Below are 12,540 nucleotides of genomic sequence, written 5' to 3'. Positions count from 1 at the left end.
TACAGGAGAACCAGACTCTGGTAGGGGTGACCTGCTGGAGGGGAGGGGAGGGGACGAAAGACACATTCTGGAAGACAGACAGATTTGAATAAATAATGATTAAATGCAGGGTGGTGTATAAACTGCTCTGCACAGAGAGTGAAAAGAGGGGAGTTCCTGTCAGTGCTGTCACTGGGCACAAGAACTGTGATTGGACAGTTAGGGTTATTCTCTCAGCGAGGACAGTGAACTTACCGAGAGTGAGAGCAAGTAAAAGTCCCCAGCATCAGGTTTTAGGAACAGTTTTGAGGAACAGATTCAGAAAGTTCCACATAGTATATATAATGTCAGACACAAACACACTGGCCAACAGACTAACCCATGCCTGAATGCGCACACACATGCACACAAACACACAGTTTGGCCACTGGATGAAGTGTTTATATGAAAATTAACTTGTTTGCTCAGAATGAAAATTTGAATAAATCGCTTGTTTAAAAAACATTCTGTATCATGATTTTTTTGTAAATTTAACAATAACTGACAGTAACATTATCAGGCTAAGATTTCAGGGAATATAAAATAAAACGTATTTGCTGGGATGAAAAAGACATAATTCATGTGCTGGAGAAGCTAGGCAAACCAAAAAAGCAAAAATGATGCTTGTTTTCTCTTCGTATAGTGTATTGCAAGTGAAAAAAGAAATATTGCACACATCTGTGTGTGCATGCTGCACCTCTAGGCAATTTAGGAAGTTATATCAGGCTGTCAAAGACGAAATTACTGCTGTGCCTGACTGACTGGTAATTGCTCACTGCAACATGCCTGTGAGTTTCATCACTTAAAAAATAGGATAGAAGTCTTTTCTGGTCCCCAGTTTTCATATCTGAATCTCATTTATGACACACAGTGTCAGCTTGTATTAGTGGAAACGTTTTGATTCTGTATTTAAAAAAATCGGTTATAGTTCACTAAATGTGCTTACCATGTAAATGATGGAAAAATCTGATCATACTATTCCTGGCCGATGAGTGTGTGAGATTTAATGCCACAATTCTGGAAAATAAGGGATGTCACTAATGTAAAAAGCTTTTCTGCTGCTCTGTGGAAATGCTTAGTGAATATCAGACTAAAACTGAAAAAACAAAATGCATCCTTTAAAGAGCTTCAACAACAAGTTTCTAAACAGGATGAAGAAACTCACCCAGCAGGCACAAAATAGTAATGTGTAGGTCCAACTGATGCTTCCCAGGGATCCACGAATCTCTGGGTTGCACGGTGGGACTTCTGTGGCTCAGGCTTGATCAGTCCATCTGGTAGGTATTCCACAAGATTAGATCTAAAGAGTTTAAACATGGGAGAAGTTCTTCGTTTCTTTTATAATATTTTTTGTGTGGATTTCTTGAACCAATCCCATTAAAATTATGTTTTTGGAGTGAAACTGCGAGGCATGTTATTGCCATGTACCTAAGTGGTTCCTGGAAAAGTCCAATACTCGAAGATTCCACTAAAATAAGACAATCAATATTATCCACTTTTCATGTCTACACCTGGTTTTAATGTTGTTTCTGGTTAGTGTAGAATGTATTAGTACATTAGCACATAGTCATTTTTTAAAGTACTGATTTTCTAGTTATTCTCTGACCAAAATCGACCATGCAGGGACACAAAATGCACAAAATGGCTAAGAATCACAAGAAAACTATTGCATAATTTAACAAAGAGTCAGCAAATTTAGTATAATTCTTTACATGCATGAGTCAGTATTTTAGTTTTTTTTGCCATGAACACTGAATACACGAATGGTGCTTTACTGTGAAACATGAAATAAAACCCACTCCAATTCTAAAGAAAACTCAAAACCCCCCTCTCTGTTATCTAGATTTGCAGACGACTAGGGTTTGTAATGTGAGGACGCTATAAGATCTTTGTCTGCAGAAAACAGTGTGCAAAGAACAGGAGAGTAGTGTTATTCACTTATTTGTATTGCATACAGGGCCTTTCAGGTTCATGTGAGATAAGAGTGTGGTTGAAAGCAACGCTTCCTTATATAGTATTTCAAAAATGTGGATTATCAAGCTCACTAGACAAGGAGCAAGCATTTAATGAATTGAATCAGTCATCACTGAATTCTGAATTCAGAGATGTGAAATAAGTACCATGTAATACTCTCTTTATGACACCCCCCACCCACCCCACCCCCAAAAAAACAAAAAAACAAAAACTGAGCAGTTAGAAGTTTCAAAAATGTTTCTGAATTATGTTTAAATGCATTTTAAACAAATATTGAAACCGAATGTGTAGTGTCACGTTCAGTGTCACAAGTCCCCAAACGAAAGGTTATTAAAACATGTTAACATAGGACTAACAGGATCTAATTCTCCTCCCAGCTGCTTCACATTTGGCTGCAACCTGCCTCCGTGTGAGCTGAAGGTTTCTGCACATTTAAGCCAACAGAATCACATCATCTGCAAAAAGCAGAGATGACATTCTGACAACACCTTCCATGCCTTGGCTGTACATTTAAATTCTGTCCATAAATGTCCCGAACAGAAATGGTGTCAAATGGCAGCCAGTGTTGTGCAGTCCAACACCCACAGAGAAAAACTCTGACTCATGACTGGTAATGTGACCCAAGCTCTCACCAGAGTTATACATGGAACAGATAGCCAGAATATATAAAATCATTCCTGGTACCCCATACTCTTTACAGGACATGCAGGGGGATGCAGCTGAATCCCTTCCCCAAGTCTACCACATGTAGACTGGGCAAACTCCCACGCACCTTTGAATATCCTTCAGAGGATAAAGAGCTGGTCCAGTATTCCACGATAAGAACAAAAACCACATCTTTCCTCGTTCCAAGCAAAGCTGAGAAGGGTGATCCCCAAAAGTTGGAACACATGTACCAGCCCCCTTTCGTAATGAGAAGAACCACCGCCCCAATCTGCCACTTCAGTGTCACTGCTCCTGACGTCCACCTAATGTCAATAGCTCCACAATATTCAGAGCCTTGAGAAACTCAGGGTGAATCTCATCCACCCTAGAAACCCTGCCATTAAGGAGTTATTTAACTACCTCAGTGACCTCAGCCACAGGGATATGGGAAGTTGTCCTCTTTGTCCCCAGTCTCTGCTTCCACTGCAGAAGGTGTGTCAGTTGAATTGAGGAGATCTTTGAAGTACTCCATGACCTGGCTATTGAGGTTTTGAAGACATGTGACCATGGCATCTTATCCTCCACTTTGTGACAACCATGGTGACGATATGGGACCAAGTGAATAAGTCTGCAGTTACACAGGCGTAAAGACTGGTGGTTGTCAAATATGATGGACAACACTTGAGCAATGTCTGCATGATGCCACGTGTAGTCAGCAGCACTTTATGCCCACAGTATACAATGTACACTGGAAGCCTCTTTGCCCTCCTTAGTTGCCTAACTGTTTGCTAGAATCACCTCAAGGCTGAATGTAAGTCCAGCTCCATGGTCTCACTGAACTCCTTCCACACCCGAGTTTTTCTTCAGCCACTCCCATGAATGTACTCTGCTTGGCTTGCTGGTACTTGTCAGCTCCCTCCCAACTCTCCACTGCCTCCTAAGCTAACCAAGTTTGATAGGATTCATTCAGCTTGACAGCCCCCTTTTGTTTCTGGGGTCACGGGCAATACAAACAAGCACCTTATAGCCATTACTCTACACAAATTGCATTCAAATTAAGATTATAAAAGTAGTTTTAACTTTTCACATTATCCTTTTGGTCACAATTGCACCCAAGAATTAGCCACGTTTTGTTTTTGGCTGTTGTTTTACATGCTTTTCTATTAAATTATTTTAAACGAAATAGGTACTGATTATTTTAAATGTTTACACATGAGCATTTTCCTCCTCTTATGAGATTGTGTGGCTTTGTCTCCTCATATACAGCATAGTTGAGGCCTCTTGTTCGTTCCGAGGTTCTCGTCTTTTGTTTATTTCTCAAACATGCTGCAGAGGAGACTTGTGCTGCTTGGGTTAGCTGCAGGCCAGCCACTATATTATGTAATATAGCCTAACAGATCACTCTCACGTCACTGGATTCCCCAACGGTGCATTTGAGATGCCTACGCTGTACAGTACACCTCTAACTGCACAGCGAACACAATGTCCTTAACTTGCCACACATTTGGCAGCGGTCACGTTTTTCAGCTGCTGGCGCCACTGTCCAATCAGAGGCAGGAGAAGTCTCTGTTGGGCGGGCACTGTAGCTAAGAGAACGTGACGTGGCTGACACTCCAGACAAGGGCACGCCTTTAACTACCAAATATGGCACAGTGGCTCTAACGAATATACCGTCCTTTGCATTTCGACGTATTTGAACAATGGCTGCTATATGAGGTGACCAGAAACTCATCCACCATCGGTTACCAGCTTTTGACTTTGAACCTCAAAGGGGATAATTAAGCCTATCTGCTATAGGCGGCTGCCACCGTGCTTCGCATGTGACCGAGCAGACAGGGCAGGGAGGGGCGGTCTGTCTCGTGTACGGTACCGTGGACCAGCGAGTTCTAGTCAACGTATCTGGACAGCAACACCAGCGACCCCACCGAAGAGAAGTTGTTGAGTTGCAGCTATAGCTTCTACCCGGATATACTGTCGTATACGTCGGCTCTAAGGACTACGACGTTTAAGCAGCCCCAAGGACGAAGTAGGTGTATTCGAAGTTTTAAACGTTTTGCGTTTTTTTGTGTGTGTATACTGTCACTATTAGTAGTACTAGTGCGAGTTGACGCTCTGACGTTAGCTTGGCTATCAACCTTTGGTTAGCGTAAACGATGGTTAGCTAGTTGGTTAGCTTAACATAGCTAACCCAAATCCTGACTGTAATAATGAGGTCGTGTATTTTGCGTTTTACAAGTGTTCATTTGTCTTATTGTAAGTTACTTTAAACGGTAGTTATTTACCCCAATGAGCGACCCTTCATCGCATGTACAGTAAGATTAGCTTTATGTAGTGACTCTATTTATCTGTGTAGATTAGGTACAGATGAATAATTTGACATTTATATTTTATGCAGGCGAAGTTTTCTTGTATTTCCATTTAGTTACGTTAATCACACACGTTTTGGGTGAAATGATATAAATAAAAGATGACCCAGTGGTTAATATTGTGGGTTTGTGTTCTGTAAATTTCAGCTGGAATTGTTTAATGAGGTCAAATGAATCTAAAGCACCCACACCAAGAAGAGGGAATTGTTTATTACAGTCTTAAAAAACTTTATGTCTATGTAACTGGTCGAGTCAGCTAAAAAGATGACTAACAGTGTCTTTTTGTGACTTTACAACTTTATGTCCTGCCATTGCTCTGTAAAGAGGGCCTGCTTAGTGTTGTCCCAGCTTTCGCCTTTGATGTGCTGATGTAGTTTTGTGAAAGCTTGCGGAGATTTGGACCTTGTCAGTGCTGCGGGAAGAGCGATGACCACAAAGAGGAAGGCAGAGAATCACACCAGGGCAGGAAACCTTCCTGTCATCATGAAGCGTGGAGGCTCCCAAGCTGATTCAGAGAGAGACTCTGGGTTTTCAGGTTTAGTTATACTCCTTCATATCAAAATATTGAAGTATTTCTGAAGCTGACATTTAATTTCAATTGAACCCCAATTAACCCCTTCCGTCTGATCTATAGATGCGAGCTCAGAGCACATGAGCACGATGGACACCACAGATTCTGAGGATTCACCACACCCTGTTGTACAGCAGGGACCACGGACCACTGGCTCAGGGACCCACCCTCCTGGACTTGCAGTGGTGGGTGGGCTATCTCCCATGATCATCATGAACAATGTCCTGCTCAAGCAGGTAATTTGGAGGAAAGGCTTAATTATAAAACCACAATATTGCAACGAGAAAAACAACCCAAACAAAAAAAAAAAATTAATTAAATAATCTCTTGAATTCCATTCACAGTATCAAACCAAGAACTACATTGTCTTAATTATGCCTCATCAGTAGGTTATTTTTTTTCTTATGACATCTTAAGAATTTCACTAGGAATATTGGTGTTGCTCTTAATTGTGTTTCAGTGATACCAAAATGGTGTTTCGATAAAGTACAGCTTTCAAGGATTTGTCTTCATAAAATGTAACTGTGTTCATCTCAAGCTTATTTTTTTTGCCTAGTTTTTCCAGTTTATTTTAGCAGAAATAATAAATTCTGGTGCACTGATTGGGTCAAACTTGTGTCTCTCCTAAGGAATGAGCCACATGTCAGGGCCTGACATTGAAGTCAAAAATTGGTGGGCCACGCCATCTCTATTGACAGGGAAGTTAATTTAGTGATATTTGTGTGTAAAAAAAATAATTTCAGTGCCCCCAGAGATGGCAAGTAACTGGATGTGTGAAAATGTGTGACAGAGAATATGGGGGAGCTACTGAGAAAAGCGAAACGAAAACTTTATTTGCTAACTGTAATTCTGTGGTTTCTAAAACCATTTTCACTCATGTTCTGTAGCTTTGAGCTTTTCTAGACGTTAGCAGACAGGGACACATGTGAGAACACAAAGTCAGAAGTGGTCAGGTCAAACATTAAATGATTGGTAACCTACCGCCTCAGTAGTAGAGCATTGTGTGATGCCTGATTGCACACAGGTATTTGCATGGTGTAACCTCAGCAAGTGGGTGTCATGTGTATTAGCTCCGGTGCCTACACCTATAACACTGTATCATTGTATTTCCTGTAATGAGAGCACATCTGAAATGGACTTGGGTCTGTATGTGTTGTATGAGAAAGGGTAACTTGGGATGATGTTTTGACCTGATTCTTCCAACATAGTCCCAAGGTTGTGTGTGAAAACTGCTTAAACCCACTGAAGACTGGAGATTCTGCTAGTGGTGGCAACTGGAGAATGACAGCTGTCACATAAATGTGTCCTTTTTGGGTTAAAGTGTGGTATGTAGACTCGTACTGTGTGGCTACTCTTCAGAAAGAAATGAGATGATCACACAAGAACTGGTTGCTATGTTAGCACCCAGGAGCTCCTTAAGGAACTGTATGAGGTGTATGAGCTGTGATGCTGACCTGATTTTCAAAGCTTTCAATATTGCTCTTGTTGTTTGCAGCCTGGAGAGAATCCTCCTGCTCTGAAGCCCTGGGGGTTTAGTCCCACTGTGGAGGTGGTTCAGCCTGTGGTCCAGCAGCCTCAGGTGGTCTTTATCCAGCCTGTGGTTTCTCGTCAAGCTTCCTCAGGCACCAAAGAGGCCAACTCTAAACACAGACGCCCTAAGAAGTATCTTCCAATCCTAAAATCCTACCCAAAGATTGCCCCACATCCCGGGGACAGCTCTAGCTCCTCAGGAAGAGGAACTGCCCCCTCAACTTACTCCTCCTCTTCTTCTTCAGGGTCAGAGAAATGTAGTACTTTGACTTCCATCACTCGGGAACACTGTCAGCGAGAGAAACCACAGAGAAGTTTATGTAGTAGTGCCGGTAACTCTGGCCCAACCACTCCTAGTCTTCCTGCAACCCCCACCACAATGTCTCCTCTGCTCCAGAGCAGATCATGTCTCTCAACAGGAGAAACCAACACCACTCCTGCGAGGGAGAGGCCTTCATCAGCTGTCAGCCAGGCAGACTGTACGACTTTGCTGTCTTTCAGTCATGCTACTGGATCCAAAAACCGCACACTCCCTGTTTCCCCGGCGGTCGTCTCACTGAGTGAAGGTAACGACAGTGACGGTGATGCTGACACAAGAAGGAAGCGCTTCTGCAACACTTACAACATCCTGAGCAAATCTGGCCTGTTAGACATCACACTCCGTACCAAGGAGCTCCTCAAGCAGAACCAGCGCACCCAGAACGACATAGACCGGCTGAAAAAACAAACAGACCTCTTTCTTCAGGCTCTGCGGAGTGGAGACACCCGCATCTGTGTTAAACTGCAGGCCACTCTTTTGGAAGAAGACAGAGAGAATGAGAAAGAGCGATCTGTTCAGTCCAGTTTAAAAGCAGATTAGACCTGAACTAGGCCTTCATAGTAATCCTATAGACTTGAGATGGAAAGGAAGACAAGGATTGGGGGTTGGGTGCATGCAGAGACAGATGGACCGAAAGTAAAGCGTGCCCCACAATACAAACCCACCCCCCGGACTCTCAGATAGGCAGCATGCTGTGGCCTACATTTAGGCTGCCGGCTGCCTTAGGGCCCTGACACACCAAGCTAACCTAAAAAGAAAAGTTGGTTTCGACTTTTTATTGTCTCTTATTTAAGAGTAACAATCATTGTAACATTATAGGAGGCGGCCAGCTGACCACCAACGTGCACATGTGTTGTGCACCTGTGTGAGGGGAAATATTTATTGAAAGAAGCAGTCGGTGTGCTAAGATTATAAATTGAAAATACAAAAATACCCTTATAAATTTGTCTGTGGACATTGTACACTTTGCTGTAGGCTGTTGCTGTCAGCCTGTAGTGTATGTTTTTTAGAAATCTAAAAAAAAAAAAAGAGGTGAAAAACACAATGTATGGGTCAACAGCCTGTCCATGAAGGACACCCTGCAAAAACGACAGCTTTGGACAGCCACATACTTCAAGTGCTGACTGCTGGACTACTATTGGCTTGTTGTGTTGGGGACCAAATAAGGCAGACGCAGCTCAATGTTCTTCCTCACTGAGCCGGACTAGATCTTCCATTGAAGCTGTCTCTGTGCTGGTGACAATTTTAGCAATCAAAACTCAGAAGCTCTAAGAATTTCTTCTCTCAGTGGAGTTGTAGTACAACAAAGCTTAATTTAAATCCTGACACTGGTCATTTAAATCTGGATACAACATGAGAAGTTGTTTGAAAAGAAAATCTATGTATAAATCAGTCAGATCATATGTCTTGTTGCAAAAATTACTTGCATCATTCATGGTAGTTGTCTTTTGCGTTGCTTGACAGACATGAAGTTCATAGTGAAATTCAAGTCCAATTGAGTTCATGCAGGAGTTACAGTTGCGTAAAGTCTCTGATGGTTTCTTATGTCACACTGAATGTGTTCAGGGCTTCTTCGCCAGTCAGCATAGTCAAACAGACTTACATGTGCCTACACAGTGTCTTTTGTTGAAGCTCAATTTGGAAAACGTGAGTTGAAAGATATGGTGTGGCCAGTTGACACTTAAACTTCATCTTTCCCATCATGTTGATGGCAGATGTTCCTGTGTGAACTGTCTTCATGGCCATTTAAATGCTTCCCTGACATCCCCTTGTAAATGTTTTTGTTTTTGGCTTTTTCCACTTGTAGTTAAGGTCTCCTGTTTGTTTGAGTGTAAACAACACATGGGCGTAATATTAATATTTCAATACTGACTGCCTTCAAGAGCAGAGTTTTTCCTGTATGTTTACATGTGTTTATAGAGCTATCTTTTTTCCAACTTTTTATTGTATTTTTTTTTTTTTTTTTTGTCCACTAAGAAAACCCCATCTTTTAGAACTCATGATGAAGACCAGTCGTTGTGCATAAATGGCCTTTCAAAATCCAGATATTTTTAATGTACAGTTAAGGTTAGAGTTTCTCTTTTGTAATCATGGCCTTAAAATCCAAACCCAGTGTATGTCAGATAACTTTGCATTTGCACTGAAATGTAAAAGTAGCTCTGAAGCAATTTCTGGACAGAATTTAATGGCAGCTATGGTACTGTAGCTTTTTTGTTTGTTTGTTTTTTACATGAAGTGTATTACAACTCATAAGCACACTACTAATCTATACATATGACTTATGTAGTATAACAATAAATAACATTTTCATCTTTTCTATTACTGATAGTTTCTGCAGTGTTAAATGTGTTTTTGTACATTGTGCATGTGATTGTGTAATATTTGATGTGATGGTTCTGTTCCTACGGTGCTTACGTTGACTTAAAATTGTCTCTTAGTGCAGAAGGATACTTTTATATACCTTCTGTTTAAACTTGCCATCTAAGCATGAATACAGTTTATTTAAAATGTTAACATAAAACGTGGAGGTGTCTGTCACACAAACAAAAACTCAGAAGCTTGGTTTCTTTTTTGAATGAATTGTTTGTACTCTGCAAAAACCCCAAAAACATGGCATCTGTATTGTTGCACATTTGTCATGAATTTGCTTACTTGGAGTGCTCTCAGCCTACATCTTGTGTTTTATCAGTAGGCGAACATGTAAACACTTTTGTCCTCAACTCTCAACATCACAGATATTTTGACTCTGGGGGAAGTGCCAGCTGCAGATTACAAAGCGAACACAGTAAATTGTTTGATTTGCTTCCTTCTTAAACTACTCCCAAACCAAATTTATAATGTGAGTTTAGGGAGGTTGCGCTATCTGACATCCAGCCTTTTAGGTTGCACTCGAGACTTTGAGGTCATCCAACTTACTCCACCCACTTTCTTACTGCAGTGCACCAATTTCACTGTCAGCAACACAGCTACAGATGCATCTGCATCAACAATCTTGTAAGGATTTAGTGGCTTAGCGTCTCTCCTACTGAGAGTGCTGTGGTTATTGTGGCTGGATAAATGACTGCTTGACTCTCAGAAATCATATTTTCCATATAATCCACAACAAAGTTCAGATGAGTTTTGAAACTCTTCAGCTCATGGCCTTGTAAAACAGTCTGTAAAAGTCGACTTTGTAATACATAACACAGCTTCCCACCCCACCCCCTCTGATCCTTCTGCGATTGTTTGTGACCTTATCGTCCAGCATGCAACAGTTTGGAGTATTTTCCTGACCTTTGAGTCTGCTCTTTCAGATCCTTTGTACTTGAGACAGCTGTATTGAGAATAAGTTGTTTTGAAGTCGCTTTGGCTCTAAATGAAATTCCTGACTTGTAATCAGTTATTTACTCCCACTTTATCTCAATAAGCTCCATGTGTCGCCTTGTTTGATGCATTTGGTTCAAGTGAATGAGTGCAGCTAAACAGGGCCTGCTTGCTCATATAAGTTTCCACTGAGTTTCTGTAATAACCACAGACGAGATGTCGAGGCAGTGTCACAGTGACATTCTAGACTTTTCTACAATAACAAGCTAAATATGGCTGGATTATATGGTTTAAAGTCAGTAGATGTTAACAGACCCACCATCCAGTTATGAATTCATTTTCTTTAATAAATGGAAGAAAACTAAATTCTTCCACGCCATAGCCTATATATCTAACTTTTCATATGGCTTTGTAATGCTAGATCAGTCATTTGTCTACCCTATGTTCTTGGTGAAAGCCTTATTGAGATACTCGAGCAGCAGGATGGCCGGTACGATTTTGCTCTTTCCTTTTTTTTTAAACTCCCCTCAGCCGACAGCAAATACTATCATTTTACAACTGTCTCACTTTCTTCTGTACTTTTAGGTGCTGTCTTTGCAGATCTCCCTTTATTTTTCCTTGGACCAGGTTTACACCTCACACTTTTACCCGAGTTTATGAAATTGTTTAAAACACTCTTGACCGAGCCGTCCTCGGCTGTAAATGATTCTAGAATAAATGTTGAGTTTGTTTTCTTAACGGTTCACTGCACAGTTCAAAAACAAGAAAGAAAAAAATCGTAAAAATGTCGGCATGGCCTTCTTCTGAAGTTCTAGCTGTTTTGAGGCTGGTTCACTGCCAGTGGAATAAATCACGTATGAAAAGGTCACTGAACTTTCGGCTGAAAATAGCACAAAAACGCTCTGCTTTCTTTACATGTACTTGTTGCTACCTGCTCGTGCGTAGTCGTTGCCATTATCATGTCGCTGTCCAGGTTTCTTTATGTGGAAGAAGTTCTTTTTGAGCAGATGTGCTTATGTAATGGACTATTTATGAACTGTATCAAACCACAAGTTTCTGATGATACTAGTGTGTATGCAACGTGCTGTATTCATGATCATGTTGCGTGACTGCAGTTTTCTTTTCTTTGTTAAACGGTCAGCTTGTAAAACAGTACAGTTTGGTAACACTGGATTTTGAGTTGAGCACTGGCAGCTTTGGTTCCTCAGTGCATTTCAGTCTGCCTTGTCACTTTAAAGATGCTGGAAATGTTTCAGTAGTACACCAGCAACAACGATGGACAAAAATATATTTAAATATCAGCTCAAATATATATTTTTAGGATTATGCAGACTGAATGTGATGTGCCTAGCTCGCTGTCTTTTTTTCTTCTTTATAAAATGTAAATAGAGGAAGTTGTTGAAGTCCTCATGAGACTTTCCAAAGTGGGAAATTTTTGAGTTTTACGTCTTAAAATCTCTGAGGACATGAGACTTTGTTATAAGTAACTTGTTATAAAACACTTCAGCTATATCATTCAAAGATCTTATAAACTAAGACTGAAAAGGTTTGATGTAACATGCTTTAGGGCTCTTTTTTTGTACATTTTAAGTTAGAGACTCATTGTTTGTGTAATAAATGTCTTTCCAAAGAAGCTGCTGTGGTTTCTTTCTTTTTTTCCTTTCTACAATTAAACATGGCCATTTGAATGGTACTGCTGCTTGGTTGTCATTTAAAACAGCACTCAGAGGTCACATGGTGAGGAAAACATTGAATTGTTTAATTGCAGCTGGAAACAAGGTTAGAAACAATGAAACGTGTTGCGTTTCTTTCAG

At 40.8% G+C, this 12,540-nt stretch overlaps 1 protein-coding gene across 3 annotated transcripts; it reads left to right on the top strand.

Moving 5' to 3' along the window:
• Positions 1-4,272: 4,272 nt before the first annotated feature.
• Positions 4,273-12,359, top strand: cipcb (CLOCK-interacting pacemaker b). 3 transcript variants are annotated; one of them, XM_039598825.1, is made up of 4 exons: positions 4,273-4,663; positions 5,389-5,538; positions 5,638-5,810; positions 7,070-12,359. In XM_039598825.1, exons 2-4 carry the CDS (start codon positions 5,430-5,432, stop codon positions 7,961-7,963), a joined length of 1,176 nt encoding a protein of 391 aa, XP_039454759.1. In that variant the 5' UTR covers positions 4,273-4,663; positions 5,389-5,429; the 3' UTR covers positions 7,964-12,359. The 3 variants fall into 3 exon arrangements, with proteins under 3 accessions (XP_039454759.1, XP_031611071.1, XP_031611069.1); XM_031755211.2 differs by having other exon boundaries at positions 5,378-5,538; XM_031755209.2 differs by having other exon boundaries at positions 5,328-5,538.
• The last annotated feature ends 181 nt before the right edge of the window (positions 12,360-12,540 follow it).

The sequence above is a fragment of the Oreochromis aureus genome, linkage group 15 (genome assembly GCF_013358895.1).
Source record: "Oreochromis aureus strain Israel breed Guangdong linkage group 15, ZZ_aureus, whole genome shotgun sequence".
Lineage (NCBI taxonomy): Eukaryota > Metazoa > Chordata > Actinopteri > Cichliformes > Cichlidae > Oreochromis > Oreochromis aureus.
This window is presented reverse-complemented; position numbering and strand designations above follow the sequence as displayed.